We start from the raw sequence: 19,752 nt of genomic DNA on the forward strand, positions 1-19,752 counted from the left end.
CTCTGCCTGCTCTTGAAATTAATGAGCTGCTTCTCGTCTTAGTCTCATGACAGAGGAAGATGGATAATATTATGGAACGTCGACAAAATGTGATGTTTTGTGGAAAAAGAGGAGGATAAGTATTCCTCCTCCTCGTGTCTGTCTCTCCGTTCTCAATGTGCAGGGCAGCACGTATGCAGCTACATACATATTTGACTAGTAGGACATATTTATAATATGTAAGCATAAGGAAGTTTGCTGCTTTCATTGCTCCTTCCTGATTAAAAGTTAAGGGTTTCCCATATTGTGAGAAGTCGTGTAATGTGAACAGTAATTAAAAAATAAGTCCTTCTGCAACTCTTTTACTGATATATAACCGGCACATTTGCCAAAAACTAAAACTTGTTCTGGTAACTTTCTTATCCAACATTTCCAGATGCCAGAGAAGCACGAACCCAAATCTGATGATTCACAGCAGTCTGGGTCGAATTCATAGCACGCCCTTGACTTATTAAAGAGAAAGAAGAAGGAACAATTTTTTAACTCAAATTCGGATACGTTGGGAAGGAGCCAGCAAAACTAATTAACTTTCACCAATGACATTCAAAAATAGATTCAATTCAGAAATCAGACGAGACGACACCCAAGTAATAAGTAATATATTGGTCTAACGTAGACTTTTTATTTGGTAATTTTGGTTTCATTCGTATAACTAGTTATACAAGAACAGTGTGCTATACCATATACATAAAGCCACATTGAATACATGTTGATGTATGTATGTATGAAAGGAATGAAAGACTCGACCAAGTAATACTTTACATTATGATTTTGAATTAACACCAAGCTTATCATACTACTCATCCTCATCAATGTCAACCCATTCATTAGGCTCGCCCTCTGCTTCACTGAGCGTCAAATCATCCAACATTTCTTCAAGGCTGATCTTTGGCTGACCTTCATCGGGATCATCCGTAAAAGTGCCAGATTTCAATCTTGTACGATCTTTGTAAATATTCACACCTTCACGGTAAGCTGGGTCTTCCTCAAGGTCTTGAAGGAAATCTTCGTAGTCCCTGAAATCGAATCGAAGAACATTGTAGAGACATTTGAATGGCATATGTAAAGTTGTAAAGTAATGCAATTTATTGTATACACAGTAGTGTGTATATCTATACTACATATATGTTTCTTTCGTTTCCCGAAAATTCTGATACCCAATATTCATGGCAAATAAATATCAGGCCCTCCATGAAGAATTATTAATATTCGCACAATATAAGCCAGCAACTTACAAAAAAAGTTGATGGGAATCGTATGTGCATAAGGATATACATAAGTTTAAAACCTATTACGTCTATCCGCCATCCGAGTTCGAAGAAAACGGTTGGAACTTGGAATACAAATTCCAAGTGAACAAATTACACAGTGCATGGCGGAAACTTTACATGAACATGTATTATAATCTACCTATAGTTTTTTTCTTAAGCACAGAGAGGAATGCTGAACTTACTTGTTGACGCTATCTGTATCCATTTTATCCAAAAAGTGCCTCAGCTTCCATCTGCGCTTCTGCTTCTGTTCTGGATAGTGTTTCTTGACGAGAATTACATCCGGGATTGCATCTGGCTTTAATTTCTCAAAGTTTGGATCATTCACATTTGTGTTTCCCATATCAAACCTAATGTAGCAACGAAAGACGTCATTCTCTCTCTGAATCAATCCCGTTAAGATCATAATCCTACAACACAAATTAGATTTCTACTCTACCCTAGAACCGTGTCTCCTGGGCTCAACAGGTGACCTAGATGGCTCCTGCAATGAACTGGTGTGTCACCCATTGCGTTTGCTTTCACCACGTAGACGTCTGCCGGGATGTGCTGCAAATTATAGAATTATACAAGTTATAGACGATACACGTAATCATCTTTTTCCCTCAATCTTGTATATATTTATATGTCTCTATGTACGTCTTCGTAAAATTAATAATGACACTAAAATTTCTATTTAGTATTAGATTTGTTATGCAGTATTACTACCTTATCCGATATTGTTCCTTGTCCGCTGAACTTTGTTCTCTTTATTATGGGTTCGACTTCCATTACTACAAATTCTATAAGATTCCTACATGAGCAGATAGTGCCAAACTGTTGACGCCAAAAGTTTGATGCCGAAAGCTCGGCGACTTGTGCAGTCGTTGGATCAATCAGATGAACGGCATTCGTCACACGATTAACGATGCAAATTTGACCAATCCCACCAAGTTGATGAGCAAGCTTTGTTGGGAGGCACACTATTGAATCTTTACAGATTGGCACCATTTCCACGCTGAACGTAAATTTGTAGTTGTATGTGTTGTTGTGAGTGTCATGAGAAATTAATTTTTTAGAATGCTGATATCTACAGGGGAGCATCTGTCCAAGAAAATCAACCATCTTCCTTGCGCCTGATTCGGTTTGGTAGTAAAAATCAAGGCCATCTGTAAGAGAAACAAATAAAAAATAAGTTTGACACACAATTTTTAGACATCCATACTTAATTTCAAATGAACCATGTGTGGAACTAACCATGATGTGGTTTAACACCATTTGTGTTCTTGTGAGCTTTATATTTTAAAATCAGTTGTTCCAAGTAATACAAAGTCTTTTTGTGTTCTGCCTTTTGCCTCACTTGTACCTACAAATGAAAAAACATTCTATAATATACATATTATTATCTTGCCATGTCTAGAAGATCGCCATGTTAATTGTGCATATAGTACCAGTGCTTTCCAGTAGTCCTTAGCTGAAAGATGAAGTTATCATATTACTCAAGCTCTGAATGACATGTGTATTTCGCTATGGCTATTGTACCATCTGCACGACGACAATCATCACAAAGTTGTGCTATCTGAGTGAATTCGACGGTAAAAACTTGCTGCAACACAGCACCACCCATCACTTCGGACTGCACCGTCAACTTTACTTTTATCCTCTTGGAATGGGGTTCTGTCCAAATAAATCCAGCATCTACTAATCGCACCTTACTCAAGCCCTTTAGTTTTTTCAAACAAAGACCCAACAATTCTCGAGATTCAGGGGCGCATTTCAACCATTGGGTGGGCGGTTGAAGATATCTGTAATCATCCAAAAAACCATGTATTTGTTTTTCTTTTCTTGTATTACAAATAACTTTTTAGTTTTAGTTAGCGCTAGTTAGCGTTAGTTAGCGCTTTTTAGTTATTTTGGAGTGTACCTTTCGCAACCTTTACAGAATGATAGCGTCCCCTGTTTAGGAATTCCTTCCGTAATGTCAACCTGTGTCCGGACACAAGGCACACACATATTGGCAGGATTTGGGTCGATAAGTGTTCCACATTGGCAACACAATCTGGAAATGGCAAAAAGTATAATACATTACATATCATTTGAAGTTTACTGATAAACTTACAATGTAAATAACTATTTTTTTAAACAATTCTTTTTATTTTAAATTTACTACATTGGACTTCAGATTTATTTTTTTTTCAAGTGTAAGTCTTACATTTTTCCTGGGCCCGTCGTCCCTTCGTCAGGTGAAGGTAGGTACTCCATTTTGCGTCAACCCTTCCAAAACTCTCGAATTTCAAACTAAACAATTAACAACTGGTTACAAAAATTAAATTTAAAGCAAAGTGTAAAAAGTGGAACTTTTACTGAGAAATGAAAACGCAGGCCAGCAGAGCGAGACGAGAAAGCACATGCCTTCAATGATGAACAGTTTGAGTTCAGTGGTGATTTCTCCAGCAGGCGCCGAGTTTAGCCTCTCATTGTCAACTCACCATTTTTCCATTGTCTCATGCATCTCATCGCATTACATCTCATGGCTTTCATGTAAATGTGACCTCAATAAGAAATGTACTGAAAATTAAATGTAGTGAAAATTACTTAAAAACAAATTGCGCGACAAAATTCGTCAAAATCGTCACCCAGCAAGAAAGTTACTTAGATACTTAAAATCAAAGTCGTGGTCGTGGTTCGAGGCTGTATAAATTATGAATGCCATTTATTACATGTTTATTAAAGTCATTTATTCCGGTGGAATATCCACCCAAAATCTGTTGGGAAAATAGTCCAGCTTGTATATTTGTAAGAAGATGGAGTCTAGTGCTGAAGGGGCTGCCAGCAATGACGACGCTGAGAAGGCCGACTCTAGCCCCGCACCTCCCCCGGCGTTTACCACGAAGGCGGATCAGATGTCCAATGTCCGCTCCACAACTTCCACCATTGCTCCGAAAGAGAGAAGCTGCTGCTACCGATTTTGGAATTCAATCTTCAAATTCTTTGCCCATGACTCGATCCACGGGGTGAGAATAATCAATTATTATTTTAAGCTGCAAAATTTCATGCAAATAAAAATACAATTTCTTAATTTCCAGAGCTTGGTTGGTCCACATCCCGTCTCATTCATGTTCTGTTGTTGCAATTGTTGCTGCAAACGGACCTGCGTGGCCCCCTTCGCCTTAGCGTCAGTTGCTACCAAGCTGATGTGGATCTTGATGCTCATTTTCGTGAGCTGTTTGAGCTGTTTCTTTATCATTCCGTTTGGGAAAGTGTTCGAACAGACGACAATCTCAGACGTAAAGACAAAAGCCCATATGAAAAAAAATTCAGTATGAAGTATTTTCTTAAAACACAGTTTGTTGTTTTAGTTCTATCCCTGTCATGAATGGAATCAGAGTAGAGCAGTAAACGACAATTTGACCAAGAATTGCGATGTTCATGGTGGCTATTTTATGCTATTATATTATATATATATTATATATATATATTTATTTTATATATATTATATTATATTTATGCATATTTATGCACATTTTTTAGGTGGCTATTTTATGGTATATCGAAACTTTTTTGCGTTTGATCTTCTGCTGCTCATCAGTTGCTTCAACATGATAAATGTGAAATCAACTATAAAAAATCGGAAAAGGGCAAAAATGCACCATGGGTAAATTTAATCTCAATAACCTTTTCAAACAATTTTGCGTACTAATTTGTTCTTGCATTTATAGATTTTGGTTGTACAAGTACATCATTCTTTTTATATTGCTGCTGATATCATACTTGGCGATAAGAGTGGAAATGGGGGGCATCTTCGAGTACGTTTGGCATTGGGTTGGCCTTTTGGCTGTTCTTGTTTTTTCTTTTGTTGAAGTCACCTTCTTATTGGACATTGTCGAATTGTTTTGTGAACAAAATCGAACCAGCAGCAACGATTGGTCGGTGAAGAATTTACAAAATATATACAGTCCTTGACAGTGTTTTTTATTTTAAATTCATTTTAGGGCGGATTGTGTATATTGGGGATTTTGTTTTATCATCTCATTTCTGGATTGTGCAATCATTGTCTTGCTGTGCTCATTCTATTCTACTAATGAGTATCTTGATGAGCACAAAAATCAATCGCCAGGTACGCAATTGACTGATTATTATAAAAATCATAAAACTATTTAAATACTCACGTATGTACGCACATACATACTTACATATCTAAATAGAACACGGTAGAGTGGTGCCATCGCACGTTGGAATATTGTCATTTGCTGTTTTTCTGACGCTCTGCCTCTTAATTTCTGGAATTATAAACATGAAACGAAAATTGTTCAAGTACACAGGAATGCTACAGACATGCTTTGTGATTTTATACATGCTTATCACTATTTGGAGTGCATTAGGAAGCTCTCTAGGTATGAGTTGACAATTAATATTTTTTTCGAAACCCTAACACAAACCGAAATTTGTTAGAAGTGACCGCAAGACCGCATTTCGACGTGCCTGGCATCGAATCATATAATAGGTCGGAAAATAAGGGAAATCTGGATACTAATTTCAAACCGGAATCATGCATTCACGGTCTGCTCTCTTTCTTCGCCCTCCTCTACTACGTGTTTTGGCACGGCCCAAGAACCACAACTGCTCCGATGTCTATCCTTTTCGACAAGATATTTTTTTCAATGTCAAAAAAATCTGAGTTGCCAGTGATTCCAGTATTTGATAAAAAGATAGCAGAAGAGTCAATAGATAATGCAAAGCCAAATGAGGACGTAACCAGTTCAGGAAATGCAAATGATGTTGATCCACCAACAGCCACGCCAGCAGGGATTGAAGGGACAACTCATAGTTCCTCTTCGATAAGCCCCGAATCTCCGACGACGACACCAGCAGATATTGGTGCAACAACAGCAGAAAAGGAAACTCAAAAGAATGACGACCCAGCAGAAGACTACGCCAACGCCATTAAAGAATTCAAAGTATGGGATGATGAGAAAGAAGGTGTACGATACTCTTGGTCAATGTTTTACTTCTTTATGATTATTGGCTCTATGAACATTATGATGCAAATCACGAGTTTGTCAGATCCTTGGGCAACACAGTGGTATTCCTCAAGCTATCCAGCAATGGGAATTCAGCTGGGAGCCGCTTGCATGGTCACCACAATTTACATTGTCACCACTACATTCCCATGCCGAAAAATATTTGCTGAAGTGATTCAAAATCCCGTTCCAGACCAAAACGATCCTGAGAACGAAGTCACTCAACCTCAGCAGGAGACCGTTTAACCATTTGCTTGATTTCGATTACTTACTGACTCATCGAACAAGAATCCGGTCAGAATTCAGTCAAAGAAAGTACAGTTTAAGTGAACATCGATGCTTTACTTGTACGCATGCTGTCTTCTTCTTTTAGACCAATCATATCATTTTATCATGCAACATTCTCCAAATTTATTTATACATTAAAAACACAATTTGAACTAACTGATTACTTGTAGGCTACAAGTTGTAGCAGTAATGTGTTTCATTTTCAGAGTCGTAGGGAGACAAACAACCCTTTGTTGACAAACAATACGCTCACGAGATGTAATGAGTCATGGTTTTTTTCTCACACTCGACAAATGCTGAAAACTTATCACGAGCATATTAACGCTCGCTCATATCTTACCACCACCAACGTAATTATGAGTTTCTATTAAGTATCTATTATGATGAGTTTCCTTTCAGAAGGCGATTAATAGTAGTAGAACTGAGGTAGATACATGATCTATGGTAGCATGGCATTACATTTTATTATCTGCACATGCTGGCGACAACTGGAGATATGTATGCATATTATATATGCATTAATAACGAGATCGGAACATGGAATAATAACATGAACTCGACTCCTCGTCCGTTCGGGTTTGTGTTCTTCTGTCCCAGAGATTGAATACGAAATGAAATGGGTAAAATATCTATAAGGGCACGACTGGAGTCTGGAGGAGATTGCACCAGTGCTTATTATCAGCATTCTGTAATACGGACTTACGGACCGAGTACAATAGAATTGAAGTACAGCTGCTCCAGACCGGTCTTGCTCAGCATTCTCCGTGTATCGAGGTCTGGCATTCTCTCAGGCTTTTTATCCAGTTTACTTACACACATGCAGTTATCCAACAGAGCTTGTGCCGTGAAAAGTGTGGCTTAATAATTCGTACAGAGTTTATGATTCGGCCGACATTTGGTCACTCTTCGCCTATGGACAGAGAGAGACAAAGCCAAACCAAGCCGTAATCCTTGTATTTCCATTCTACTTATTACCCAGACCCTCGAATCAGATTGCAACAAATTTAAAAGTTTAAATTCAAGTAAGATTTTGGTCAAAGAAATTGTTTATTCTTAACGTTCTCCACACTTGGTTCATGATTGATAAAAATCGTGTAACATCTCACACTCGTGTTCTCTATTATATTCCAGGCATAATATAGATTCCGAGAAAAAGTGATGTTTATCACAAATAAATTGTGTTTTACAAATATTTAGTTCAAATTAATTCTCAACCTTTAATTATTATTAATACGTCCTAAAATTTGACTGTAGTTAAATTCATTCAAAGATACACTATTTTGATTTGAGTGCAATTTTAGTAATACGTTTTGTGTCGAAAAGTGAAACTATTGAATACAATACTTGCAATTCCTAATAATTGCGTCATTTTTAATATACATATGTACGTACATTAGGACTCAAGAAAAAAAGATCTTTAAGAGTGACCAACAACTTGAGAATGGCAGCCACTATATTATCGGTAATAAATAGTTCTCATTTTAACGTTTATCGCTTTTCAAGATTATAATTTAATTCTATTATAACATAATAATTCATACTAATTGTAAGTACTTTATGTGAGCTGGGAATTGTGAAATGTGTAATTGCTACATATTTAGCAATTTTGTAGTTATGTACAAGGGTTTCATGCGTATTTTCACTGCACTGCTCACTTATGTACTTATTCTCATAAAACGGTTACTAATATTTCCACTAAAATCTGGGAATGAAAAATAATTTTTTATGAACATGAAAATGATACCACGTAATCTTTAATCCTTAATCCTGTCTGTCTTATTTACGTAATTTAGTATTGTATTTAATCGAGAGATACAACTCTATGCACGCGAAAATTGCAACGCATCATATGACGATTTCCATCAGCTATCGCCGGTAAAAAAGGTCATATTTTATTTTCTGCTGTTTTAGCTCAAAAACCTGCTCAGCGGGTCCGAACTATTCGATTTAGACAGTTTTTAAAATTTCCACGTCCTCCTCCGTCTAATGGTATGGGGGAAAGCACTACCTTTTTTGACAAAACTTGCCAACTTTCTCCCTCGATTGTAAAGCAACCAGTAGGCCCACGGCGGTCAAACTTCGCATGGACAATCCCCGGGGTACGCTTTTGGGTCATCCTGAAGCGCTAGGCCCTACCCGTACTCCTTGACCTCAAAATGACATGAGGTCAAGTTACAAAGTTGGCTCATCCATCACCATTTTTTAAATAGCTCGCATTTCAACAATCCCCGATAGATTTTCTTCATATTTGATAAAAACTGATCAGACTGACTTGTACTATCAGATTCGTTAAGGATTTTTAAATTTTTCCAAGGTCAACAAGTTTTTCGCGCAAACGAAAAAGGTCACCAGGCAAAGTCTCACATAACCCCATAAGTGGGGTATCGTTGGAAAGGTCTTGGTGGGAGGATTCAGAATATATATACTTTATGGGGTCTGGGACCACCCCCAGATTTTATAGAGACCGATGAGTATCATTGAGTTTTGGTTTTCCGTGCATGCAGACGTTTACACAGGAGCAGATTGAGAGCTAACACAGCAGTGGATTGAGGAAAACTCAATAAAATTCCTCGCTCGCTATAAAATCTGGGGGTGATCCCAGACCTCATAAAGTATATATATTCTGAATCCTCCCAAGACCTTTCCAACGATACCCCACTTATGGGGTTATATGAGACTTTGCCTGGTGACCTTTTTCGTTTGCGCGAAAAACTTGTTGACCTTGGAAAAATTTAAAAATCCTTAACGAATCTGATAGTACAAGTCAGTCTGATCAGTTTTTATCAAATATGAAGAAAATCTATCGGGGATTGTTGAAATGCGAGCTATTTAAAAAATGGTGATGGATGAGCCAACTTTGTAACTTGACCTCATGTCATTTTGAGGTCAAGGAGTACGGGTAGGGCCTAGCGCTTCAGGATGACCCAAAAGCATACCCCGGGGATTGTCCATGCGAAGTTTGACCGCTTTGGGCCTACTGGTTGCTTCACAATCGAGGGAGAAAGTTGGCAAGTTTTGTCAAAAAAGGTAGTGCTTTCCCCCATACCATTAGACGGAGGGGGACGTGGAAATTTTAAAAACTGTCTAAATCGAATAGTTCGGACCCGCTGAGCAGGTTTTTGAGCTAAAACAGCAGAAAATAAAATATGACCTTTTTTACCGGCGATAGCTGATGGAAATCGTCATATAGGATTTTATCAATTCTACACACATACATACGTACTTATTTACCTACATACATCCGTGCATACGTACACAGGTAAATAATTGGAGTTTTCCTTTTAAGCACGAAGGAAATAAAATGGTCCAAGTCAAATATCAATTTGTACGTAAAGAATTGTCAAGTACAGAATTACTCCTTGCGACAACCGTAAATAATTCTGCACTTGTTTTCGATTAGGGATCCTCGCGTGGGAAAATATGAGATATCTGTACTGTAATCGTTCTTTGTTCCTCTTGATAAGATAACATCAAAATAAATAGGAAAGTCAACTGCTGAAACGAAATCTCTTAATCATCTCATAAACAACTCGCTGTTTGTGTCAATAAAAATGCATTCAGTTAAAACAATCATGTCTATATGCGTAGTAATGGTACGCAAAATACGAGTTGAATATTGTCCCTTGTGGAATATGAACACTGCATCAGTTTTTGTCGAAGAAATGAATTGAAACCTCGTGACAATTTAAACAGAATCCTGTGACTTCATGTTACTCCACGCGGATCATTATTTATTACTACCTGACAATTAAATGGTAGGAAACACTTGGGAATTGACATCTTTGCGTCTCTAAAATGTGGAAAAACTGGCAGGTTCACTTTCTTGCGCTCGTAATACCATTGATCTGGACGGGATAAGCAAACGAGATCAAATACATAATTATAGACTCTCCACGTGTTTAAAGTGCTTAGCATATGGCTGTTTATCTATCGATGATATTCCTTTAGCTAGACTATTGTATGTATGATTTTTGGTAAGCTTCATCGCTTAATTATGGATTTGTTCAAAGCACAGATTGGTCAGTTCATCAACACCAGTTCAATTACTCACTGCGTTCAAGTAATTCTTTAACTGAATGCATTAACCCATTATATAATTATTAACTATCTGTGTGTCATTGGTTCTCGTCGAGCCAGTGAAAACTTCAATCAGTTTCATTGACTCCCACATTGTTTGCATTGGGTTCTATTTATTAAACGAGATAACGCTTGAACAAATAGGCACGATTAAAGATAATTGAGGGAATGAATCATGTGAGAGAAGTTGTCTCATTGTTATGATGGTCCAGTCCTATGATCACTTCAGTTGTTGTTGGTTGGTTAAACATACAATTTATTTGACTTGATTGTTCCGGTGTATCCAACTCTCCAAGTGCAACTCTGCTATATCCTCAGTGATGTCAGTACACTTGAAAGTACATAATTTTTCAACTTGCTTCTGTACCCACATGATAATCCAGTGATTATCACATTATAAGAAATCTAACCATTTCTACGTCACAAATACAGCAATACGTATACCTACCCATAAATTGGGCATGCCCTACGCCTACAACTCTGCTCAATAAGGCACGCTATTGACCCAAGTCCACTAATAAGAAAAGATAAACAAATCAGAGAAATGGACACTGCGGAAGAAATAATGGGAAGTACTGGCCAAGAAGAACAGAAGCATTCTTTCCAAAATGTGGGCACTAAATCGCCCAAGAAAGTTAGAAAATCCGAAACTTTCTCGTCTGCAATTTCTCACGATGCTCGATCCAATTCCGGCTCAACGTCCTCCGTTGTAGAAGAGGAAAATGGAGAACAAAAAAACTCACAGGCGGAAGAACAGTGCACAATTACCAAAGATTGTAACGATGAAGGGGAAAATAAGGAGCTAGGAAATAAAGCAGCCCGAATTTTCTCATCTACGTCTGAAGAAAATGGGTTAGAAGAAGGCAAGTCTAGTGGTGGTGGTAGGAGAGAGAAAGTCAAGAAAAAGTCATGGTCTGAAATAGTTGGCAGTAGTAGCGCTTCTTCTTTTCCTGAAAACAATAATGATAATGGAACATTTCTCCAGAAGAAAGGATTGGATCAACGTGAAGATTCCCTCGTGAAGCCCAATATTACACCCCATACAGGGAGTACTTTAGAAAACGATGCTATGCATCATGGTAATACCAATATCTACCCCACTGAAATGCTAGTTGCAGTTCAATATCAATTACAAAATCATGATCACAATCACATTTCAACCAGTGCTCCTTCCAATCTTGATGACAATTTGGGCATTGGCTATGATGACGATTCGAAAGTCGCAATCTTGAAATATCCCATCACAAGAAGAGAGGCTAATTCCTCACCAGCATCAGCAGTAGTGGAATCTCATCAGCAAAAAGAAATTGAACAAGGTTTGGAAGCTGTGCAGGGGATGACAAGCGACGATAAAGTGAACAAGAGAAACAAAGAGGATGCAGATGGAGAAGATGAGCAACCATCTTGCACAGAGAGTTTTAAGCAGCTTAACCCCTTCGACTTTACGACTCATGTTGGAAAGGTTGAACTCACAATTTAAGTTTTCATACTACTTGACGAAAATTTATAGAAGGTTGTATGGCTTAAGCAGTTTATCGATGACTATAGAAATTTCCTTAAGGTTTACCTATGTACATAGAATCTGCATAATATGTTTACATAGGTACACGCATATGCATAGAAGTAAAAGTATTAGCAGTAGTTAGTTAATCTGTGGTACCGTGTCTAATTAGGCAAAGAATTAAAAATAAGTCATTTTGATTTATATCTATTTTCTACTTAAAATATATTTTAAAATCTGAACATACGAGCTGTTTGGATGGCTATACATAATTGTTGCTTGTTCATTAATAAATACAAATAAAGGACCTTATTTTCAATTTTCACAGGGTAAGAGGGAGAGGCTTTACAAAGTATTGGTGGTTGGAGAGCTTGGATCAGGCAAGACGTCCATAATCAAGAGATATGTCCATCAATTTTTTAGTCAGCATTATAGAGCAACTATAGGTCAGTGAAACCCGAAGTTATCGACGGTAGCACATGAGATTAATGTTGAAATTTTAATTTTGAAGGGGTTGACTTTGCCTTGAAAGTGTTGCGGTGGGATGGAGATACAGTGGTGCGACTACAAGTGAGTTTGGTGCTCAAAAATGTTGATTTTGATATTAACATATTTTGATATATTTTGAATTATTTTGATGAAAATATAGCTTTGGGACGTAGCTGGTCAAGAAAGGTTCGTTTTCGTTGGCCCGTATAGAAATATACGTGTGCACAAGTGACTGAATTTTAACTGGTGCATTCGTGTCAACAGGTTTGGTTCCATGACTCGAGTATATTACAAAGAAGCCGTGGGAGCCTTTGTGGTGTTCGATGTCACGCGTTCTGCGACGCTGGTAAGCATTTTAGTGCCGATAAATAAATATGCCAAATTATCCAGAACAAATTAACATAAATGAAAACAGGAGGCCGTACCTAAGTGGAAAGCTGACTTGGATTCGAAAGTTGCTCTGCCAGATGGTCGCCCCATTCCCACAGTCCTGTTGGCCAATAAGGTTAAATTTTTTTTCAATTATAGTAAGACTTATCCATAAGAGGATTAAGTTGTTTATATGACGGCATGCCATATGATCTGAAGATTATAATAAAGTCCTATGAATGAAATTATACAGAGCGATCAACCCAAAGAAGGGATAGCTGCCAGTCGAGAAAAAATGAATGAATTTTGCCAACAACAGGTAACAAAATCTGGGCAGTGTCATTAATAGCTTCTTCATGCAAATAACTAATTTTCTCCCATTTTGCAACAGGGATTTTCGGCATGGTTCGAGGTAAATTAAATTAATGATCATATAACAGAAAATGTTCCCATGTTAAGCCTTTCAATAATACATATTTCTCAAAATCTGGATGCTTTGGAAAAAGATATTGAGGGCGTTATGAGAAGAAATTGAGTAAAAGATCGACGTGTCTTATGAAATTATGTATATCCGATGAAACTAAATAAACAAGTTTGAATTGGTGTCTAATTTTCAGACCTCAGCAAAAGAAAACATAAATATTGACGAATCTGCCAATTTTCTCGTGTCAAAGGTAGCAGACCAACTTACTTGTGAATAATGTAAAATTAACTTTGTATGAACTATTTAATCATTTCTGATCAGATTTTGGAGATGGATCGATGGAGTCAGGAAGCAACGGTCCCCGATCCGGATAAAGTGGATATAAGTGCCAATGGAAAACACAAGCTAAACTCGTCTAGTAATTGTGCCTGTTGATCTTTCAACGTGTTCGTTAAATCAAATCAGATGCTTTGCAGTCAGTCATGACAATCTCTTTGATTATGATACGTAATGATAAGTGTCTCGCTCAACTGCTTTTGTACATGATTTTACAGGGTTTGTGTTACTAATGATCATTCCATGGTTATCGTGTTGTACGTCTACACAGTACTCTTACTAATTGTCATACTTAATATTATAAAACAAACAATAATAATTTCATGTGCAACTCGTCAAACATTGTAGAGCACAATATTTCAGAGATTATTGCGAAAAGACTGTATGATATTCTTAGCGAGTTTTTATTGCAATTTTATGTTAAAGGCACATTTCATATTGTGCCTTCATATCATTCCGACTTGTACTATCAAACCAATTTTAATGGAGCATTTACTGGATGAAAATTTTAATTTTAGTACATGTTGGAATGTTAAAGTAATTCATTCTATTACGTAGTTTTAAACATATAGCGTAACTCTTGGATTAACTACAGATAAAACTATGAAAAAATAAACTATTTTCACTTACATTATGAGATTGTCTAAATACTCTTTTCAACTGGTAAAAAACATCTATTTGATACCCATACATATATATATAAAAGTATAAAAATATTTAATGCGACCATCTGCAAAGTATCGTACAGAAAAATTTTGTTTTAAATATCTGCAGAACTGTAGAAGTAGTGGCAAAAAATAAACAAAAATTACAAAATTTGATAACCCATTATATTTGACTCTCCATATTAAAGACTTCAAGCAATATACATACATATACACACAATTTCGACACAATAACTTTACAATTTCGTGGAGTAATTTGAATTAATTCGTGCATTCAGTAGAAATAATACTGCCACATAACTGTACTAACTATACAAAGCCAATTTTGCTAATTACCTGAGAAAGTTAAAGTTAACTATGATTAATTATGAGGGACGGAAAGTTTACATTATTTTGTTGCTGAGAGCCTAATGCTAAATATTGCATACCTGAATTAAAGTAAGGTAACTTACACTGCACGTATAAACAGTATAAACATTGTAAACAGTATAGGAAGACATTTGCGTATAGTAATAACACTTCTAATATGACGGATATAAAGATGGAATTTAAATAAATATGACATCGTTGTATGCATGTACGACATTTCTAACCTTCGACGCCACCTTCATCTCCCTCGTGAGCTGTTTGTGGGGGTGATGGGTGGCGTTGTTCTTCTGGCGATTCATTATAACTGGCATTCCCTTCGTTGTTGTTAGACACTGAGAAGGCTCGGTTCATGGCTTTCACCAACAATGTGCGAATCTTTTTCTGTCCATTGAGGAAGGCTGTAGCAGTTCCAGTGATTCGGACGTATGTTTCACCCTCTCCTAAAATTTATGAAAATATGTTAGCATATGAATTTACGTAGATAGCATTTTTAAATTTGATTGATAAACATAGCATAACTACATACTTTAGCTACTAAAAGAAAATTATACCTGGGGGAGGGATGCTCAAGTCAGGTTCAGTGAGGAATTTTATGTGACAAAAGTTTTGTCGCTGGATTTCCCGGATATTGGCACCACCCTTCCCAATAAGTCGTCCAACCATGTCACTGGGAACGGTCATTTCAATCGTTAGTTGAGGATCTTCCATGTGACCGGTAAGCAAGTTTCGTTCATCAACAACACGACGGTAGATAAAGTATTCAGCCAAAAAGAGAGAATCAACTCCTGCAGGAATAAATTGTTATAATTATCAATTATCATAATTAAAAAATATACAATCGTATACAAAATATTCTTATCACAATTAAACTCATTTCCGTACCCCCATGAATCACTACCCTTCGAAAAGAATAATCGTGAAGAATGACAACTCCTTCCATCACTTTGATTGACGCTCCACTTGAATGAATAATTTCACGGATTGAGGTTCCATTTCGACCGATGAGGGCACCGACGCTTTCATCTATAGTGGAACACACGTAAGAGAACACAAATTCGTAATTAAGTATGTCAATTAATTATTCTAATATTATTTAGTTGAGTTTATCAAGGGAACCTACTTGGAACATACATGTACGCAGTCTCTGGTCGGGAAAGAGAAATGCCATCATTGCTTGAATTCAATGACAATGGAAATATTTCTCGGGACAAAGGCATTGGGTATCTTGTTGACGTTTGCGCAGGTCCGTGGTAAGGATTTCGGGGAGTTTGATTGAAATACGGAGAATAAATTACAGGAATGTCTTCATGTGGATTATTATACATGTTTCCAAATTCCAAATCCCGGTCTCGAACTTTGCCATCCATGTAGGCTTCTCTGAGTTTCGAAGAAATAATTGATTCTGCTTGGACCATGCCCTAACATGATTAAATTTAATTGCATTTATTATTAGTAATCTAGTAGTTTAACTACTGTAATTATCTCACAGTTCTAAATTTGTTTTTAAGATTTACCTCGACAGACCCTCGTACAGTAACAATCCTATTACTTCTTATAATCCCCATACTTTGTTCAAGATAATCTGGTTGATTTGAAATGTGGATTTTTGTTTGAGTTTCCTGCATGATTTCCTTGATCACCAAACCAGCTTTCCCGATAATGCCTCCGACGACGCTGTTTGGAACAAAGATTTTCAGCGCCAAATCACCATACTGTTCACGTCCTCGTTGATGAACCGCTTCTTGAGCCATTATCTCCATGATTTTCTTGCAGGCTTGCGTTGCCTTGTCGGGAGCTCCAGAAATTGAAATAGGTTTCTCTGGCATTTCTAAGTGTCGGTTTGAATGACGAAAGATATCCACTCTAGCGCCTGTAATTATTATAGGTCACCAATAAATAAACTCTTGGTTTTTTTAAATTATATAACATATAATTTCAAATTGCTGTAAAATTCTTACCGGTTCCCTTTGAAATAGCCCTGATCGTGGAACCTAATAATAAATAAATATATGAGAAGGTTCCTCATAAATATAAACTTAGATAAGGTTGTTTTTTGTATCAACTTTTCTGTCTAAAAGCATGAAAAGTAAGTCTTACCTCCCCTGCCAATTATTGCTCCAATGAACCTACAAAATACAACAATTTATCACGATAGTGGAGAGTGCAAGTGGAGAACAATATTTCTGGAAAGAAAAAGATGATACAAACTTACTCGTTGGGGATCAAAATTCGAAGAGGAAGATCAAATGCCCCTTCATTTTCTAAAGCATATCGGTCTTCATTGTTGTTTCCTCCTGCTCCGCCGGGGTACACGACATTTCGTGGGAGATACTGACCATTGGTGTACTGAATAGACTCTTGCTGATAATGAGTCCCAGTGTCTCCCGCCCCATCGGTGAACGATTCTTCCATGATTTTAATTTGCATCCGGCACCCCTGGACAATCTTGTTGTTCCACTCTGCCACGATTTGTTGAGCTGTTGAATTGATATTTGATCAGTGTTTTCGGTAAGTTAACACGAGTTAATGATGTTATTTATAAATATACGTCGCTATAATGTTTTAAAAATTACCTTGCTTCATTGTGGACACTCGAACAACAAATGCGGTACTATTCGCGATGTTTGAACGAATTCCTTCAACGTTTGCAATGTTAATCTTTGACTCCATAACCAAATTCTTCAGACCATTCACGTCCATGTCAATGCTACCTGCAATATTTAGAAAAGAAAAGTAAAGATTAATAGTGAGAAACGCAAACTTAAAATTGCATAAAAGTGTTTTTAAAATATATACACTTACAATTTTCAAATAGCAGTTGCACCTGTTTCTTTGCCTTGTAAGGATATGGAAGTTGTTCATTTCGAATCGCTGGCTCCATTCTGACCAGCGTGTTCATCAACGGTTTCCCATTGCAAAGTTCTAACGCCATGTCGGCTGCTGTCTGATTGACAAACTCAACAAAGGCAAATCCTCTTTTCAAAGTCATTTTGACAATTGACCCTCCATGGATTCCATGATCGGAGAAAAAGCCGCTGAGATCTTCCACAGCCACGTCACAAGCTAGGTTCCCAACATAGAGTTTAGAGCAACCCTGTTGAGGTCTTTGACCTTGGCCAGACGTGGAGTTTGGATTTTGCGTCCAAGATCTCATCGTATTTGATTGTTGAGAGATTGCGTCTTGAGCGAGGAGAACCATTTGGATAAAAGATACGGTTTCTGATGTTTCGGAAATTGATAGAAATAAAGAAGGAAATTTCAGACTTTTTTGTTGATGCGAGTGAGTGATGAGAGGGTGAACTCGGGCCGACAGAGAAGTCGAGGAGCCAGGAGAAGAAAAAGGAAATGCTCACCTTTGTCGACAAAGCAAAACAAACGGGCTGAGCTGAGATGGTAGGGCTGGTTGAGGGTGTGGTGGGGTTGATGATGCTGGTGTGACTGTTGGTGGGTGGGTGGGTGTGGTTGAGGAAGAGAGGAGAGGAATTCTCAGATCATCACTGGTCGAGGTTCTCTGGGAGACTGGCAGGAAAAGGCTTCGTCTGGCAGCGAAGCAAGCGGCCGGTCAGCCGAGAAAATGTTTTCTTTTCTCTCCAACTTTTTCTTCCTCTTCGTCCAAGACGAATGAACTCCTGGACCTCGTTGCTGCCGGTCCAGACTCCAACCTGATTTTTGCAATCGCAACACAATTCACTCAACCGATTTTTTTGATTAATGCGACCATATATATGGTCGCAATGCAATATAATATCCAATATGCATATTGGTATTCGATAATGACAATGCCGAAGCGGATCTGGGAAATTTATATTGTAATTTTACCCCAAATTAAATAAAAACTTTCATTTTATCAAATTGCTCTTTCAATACTATCAAATGTAGAAATTGCCATCACAGCTATCATTTTATAAGCGTCAGATCTGTGCGCAAATTCATATGGGATTTCAAGAATGATACGAATTGTGGAATTCAATGATTCTTCTCTCATCATTTTTCTTACGTAAATGAATGGCATTGAATGAATGATGGTTCAAGTTGAACCGTTCCGTTCTGCAGAGAAATATGAGACAATTTAAACAAACAGTATATAGATAAATTAAAAATTATGTTTCTCAAAGATGCCGAAAATTTATAGTCAAGCTTTGTTAACACAATACAGATGAAATAGCAGCAGGGAAAGTTGGTACATATCAATAATGGGGAAAGTTGTAAGTCATCATCATTCTATGCAAATCATGACATGACAGATATGCTTCAATAAGATCTATGTTCGGTTTCAAGTTCTACAACTTTATATTGCTATACATCTCGTTGTTCAACAATTACCATATAATAATTGCAAACCATACAATTCCACAAGTTTTAGTAGAAATTAATCATGTTCGTTTACTACGAATTTATGCTCACACGCATTTTAAATAGTTCACCTATACTGTACATACATCTGTATGTCTCGGGGCCAGCACCCATCCCATCGATAACAGCTTATCAACAGCGATCCTTCAATTACAACTACTGGATTCCTGACTGTGCAAATGTATAATGGTATGTATGTATGGTGCTGTGGACGAGGACAAATACGGCAGTGAGACTTTTATATTATGATCTCATCCCATCTTATTTGCAAATACGCAACACGAACAATTAGTAAGCTCACAAACCCAACCCAACCAAAATTCCAATCTAATGTTTCACCTCTCTCCGAACCTTATGCAATGCAAAGCTTAGTGTGTAATTATTGGTATTTGATTACTTCACTATTATTACTACACACACACTGCATCCACCACAACTCGGCTCATTTATTCATAAACTTTTAATCTTTGAAAGGCTAACCTTACTCGAACATTTAACTTTTACATGCAATTTTGCGACTCAAATTACAACTACACGACGACCACCAAAGTACAATACAATATATCGAATC

The 19,752-nt window shown here is 37.3% G+C and overlaps 4 protein-coding genes across 8 annotated transcripts; 2 read left to right on the forward strand and 2 right to left on the reverse strand.

The window, feature by feature from the left end:
- Positions 1–630: 630 nt before the first annotated feature.
- Positions 631–3,726, reverse strand: LOC110845845 (60S ribosomal export protein NMD3). Its single transcript, XM_022092367.2, has 10 exons — positions 3,654–3,726; positions 3,502–3,587; positions 3,214–3,348; positions 2,832–3,094; positions 2,741–2,763; positions 2,547–2,655; positions 2,019–2,458; positions 1,750–1,859; positions 1,493–1,660; positions 631–1,055 (listed from the first exon to the last, which is right to left on the reverse strand). Exons 2-10 carry the CDS (start codon positions 3,549–3,551, stop codon positions 836–838), a joined length of 1,518 nt encoding a protein of 505 aa, XP_021948059.1. The 5' UTR covers positions 3,552–3,587; positions 3,654–3,726; the 3' UTR covers positions 631–835.
- Positions 3,727–3,835: 109 nt separating this feature from the next.
- LOC118434871 (serine incorporator 3-like) lies at positions 3,836–6,761 on the forward strand. Its single transcript, XM_035849367.1, has 8 exons — positions 3,836–4,303; positions 4,376–4,576; positions 4,649–4,721; positions 4,821–4,944; positions 5,009–5,215; positions 5,282–5,406; positions 5,495–5,683; positions 5,742–6,761. The coding sequence occupies exons 1-8, from the start codon at positions 4,094–4,096 to the stop codon at positions 6,554–6,556; spliced, it is 1,944 nt and encodes a 647-aa protein (XP_035705260.1). The 5' UTR covers positions 3,836–4,093; the 3' UTR covers positions 6,557–6,761.
- A 545-nt stretch (positions 6,762–7,306) lies between these two features.
- LOC110846159 (ras-related protein Rab-32) lies at positions 7,307–14,423 on the forward strand. 4 transcript variants are annotated; one of them, XM_035849368.1, is made up of 11 exons: positions 7,307–7,620; positions 7,730–8,060; positions 12,505–12,622; positions 12,688–12,746; positions 12,826–12,851; positions 12,930–13,011; positions 13,081–13,170; positions 13,288–13,353; positions 13,426–13,446; positions 13,652–13,708; positions 13,780–14,423. In XM_035849368.1, the coding sequence occupies exons 2-11, from the start codon at positions 8,040–8,042 to the stop codon at positions 13,891–13,893; spliced, it is 654 nt and encodes a 217-aa protein (XP_035705261.1). In that variant the 5' UTR covers positions 7,307–7,620; positions 7,730–8,039; the 3' UTR covers positions 13,894–14,423. The 4 variants fall into 4 exon arrangements, with proteins under 4 accessions (XP_035705261.1, XP_021948500.1, XP_021948499.1 ...); XM_022092808.2 differs by having other exon boundaries at positions 7,996–8,060; XM_022092807.2 differs by lacking the exons at positions 7,307–7,620; positions 7,730–8,060 and adding an exon at positions 10,654–12,137 and having other exon boundaries at positions 13,288–13,347; positions 13,420–13,446.
- Positions 14,021–18,468, reverse strand: LOC110847037 (insulin-like growth factor 2 mRNA-binding protein 2). 2 transcript variants are annotated; one of them, XM_035849365.1, is made up of 11 exons: positions 18,182–18,468; positions 17,631–18,047; positions 17,402–17,539; positions 17,041–17,305; positions 16,926–16,954; positions 16,787–16,819; positions 16,343–16,698; positions 15,949–16,246; positions 15,711–15,851; positions 15,380–15,613; positions 14,021–15,268 (listed from the first exon to the last, which is right to left on the reverse strand). In XM_035849365.1, exons 2-11 carry the CDS (start codon positions 18,025–18,027, stop codon positions 15,048–15,050), a joined length of 2,112 nt encoding a protein of 703 aa, XP_035705258.1. In that variant the 5' UTR covers positions 18,028–18,047; positions 18,182–18,468; the 3' UTR covers positions 14,021–15,047. The 2 variants fall into 2 exon arrangements, with proteins under 2 accessions (XP_035705258.1, XP_035705259.1); XM_035849366.1 differs by lacking the exon at positions 18,182–18,468 and having other exon boundaries at positions 17,631–18,128.
- Positions 18,469–19,752: the final 1,284 nt, after the last annotated feature.

Source organism: Folsomia candida, unplaced genomic scaffold, assembly GCF_002217175.1.
Source record: "Folsomia candida strain VU population unplaced genomic scaffold, ASM221717v1 Fcan01_Sc003, whole genome shotgun sequence".
Lineage (NCBI taxonomy): Eukaryota > Metazoa > Arthropoda > Collembola > Entomobryomorpha > Isotomidae > Folsomia > Folsomia candida.

Bases quoted from the DNA above. Each gene is read 5' to 3' on its own strand.
- LOC110845845 (XM_022092367.2), bottom strand. From the start codon at position 3,551: ATGGAGTACCTACCTTCACCTGACGAAGGGACGACGGGCCCAGGAAAA. The intron at 2,656-2,740 runs GTACTATATGCA...TTTCATTTGTAG, and splicing joins AGGACTACTGGAAAGCACTG to GTACAAGTGAGGCAAAAGGC. The intron at 1,661-1,749 runs GTAGAGTAGAAA...TTGCTACATTAG, and splicing joins CCAGGAGACACGGTTCTAGG to GTTTGATATGGGAAACACAA.
- LOC118434871 (XM_035849367.1), top strand. From the start codon at position 4,094: ATGGAGTCTAGTGCTGAAGGGGCTGCCAGCAATGACGACGCTGAGAAG. The intron at 5,407-5,494 runs GTACGCAATTGA...ATATCTAAATAG, and splicing joins GCACAAAAATCAATCGCCAG to AACACGGTAGAGTGGTGCCA. The intron at 5,684-5,741 runs GTATGAGTTGAC...GAAATTTGTTAG, and splicing joins TGCATTAGGAAGCTCTCTAG to AAGTGACCGCAAGACCGCAT.
- LOC110846159 (XM_022092807.2), top strand. From the start codon at position 11,220: ATGGACACTGCGGAAGAAATAATGGGAAGTACTGGCCAAGAAGAACAG. The intron at 12,623-12,687 runs GTCAGTGAAACC...TTAATTTTGAAG, and splicing joins GCATTATAGAGCAACTATAG to GGGTTGACTTTGCCTTGAAA. The intron at 13,709-13,779 runs GTAGCAGACCAA...ATTTCTGATCAG, and splicing joins CCAATTTTCTCGTGTCAAAG to ATTTTGGAGATGGATCGATG.
- LOC110847037 (XM_035849365.1), bottom strand. From the start codon at position 18,027: ATGGTTCTCCTCGCTCAAGACGCAATCTCTCAACAATCAAATACGATG. The intron at 17,306-17,401 runs GTAATTTTTAAA...TCAATTCAACAG, and splicing joins AGTGTCCACAATGAAGCAAG to CTCAACAAATCGTGGCAGAG. The intron at 16,247-16,342 runs GTAAATCTTAAA...TAATCATGTTAG, and splicing joins CTGTACGAGGGTCTGTCGAG to GGCATGGTCCAAGCAGAATC.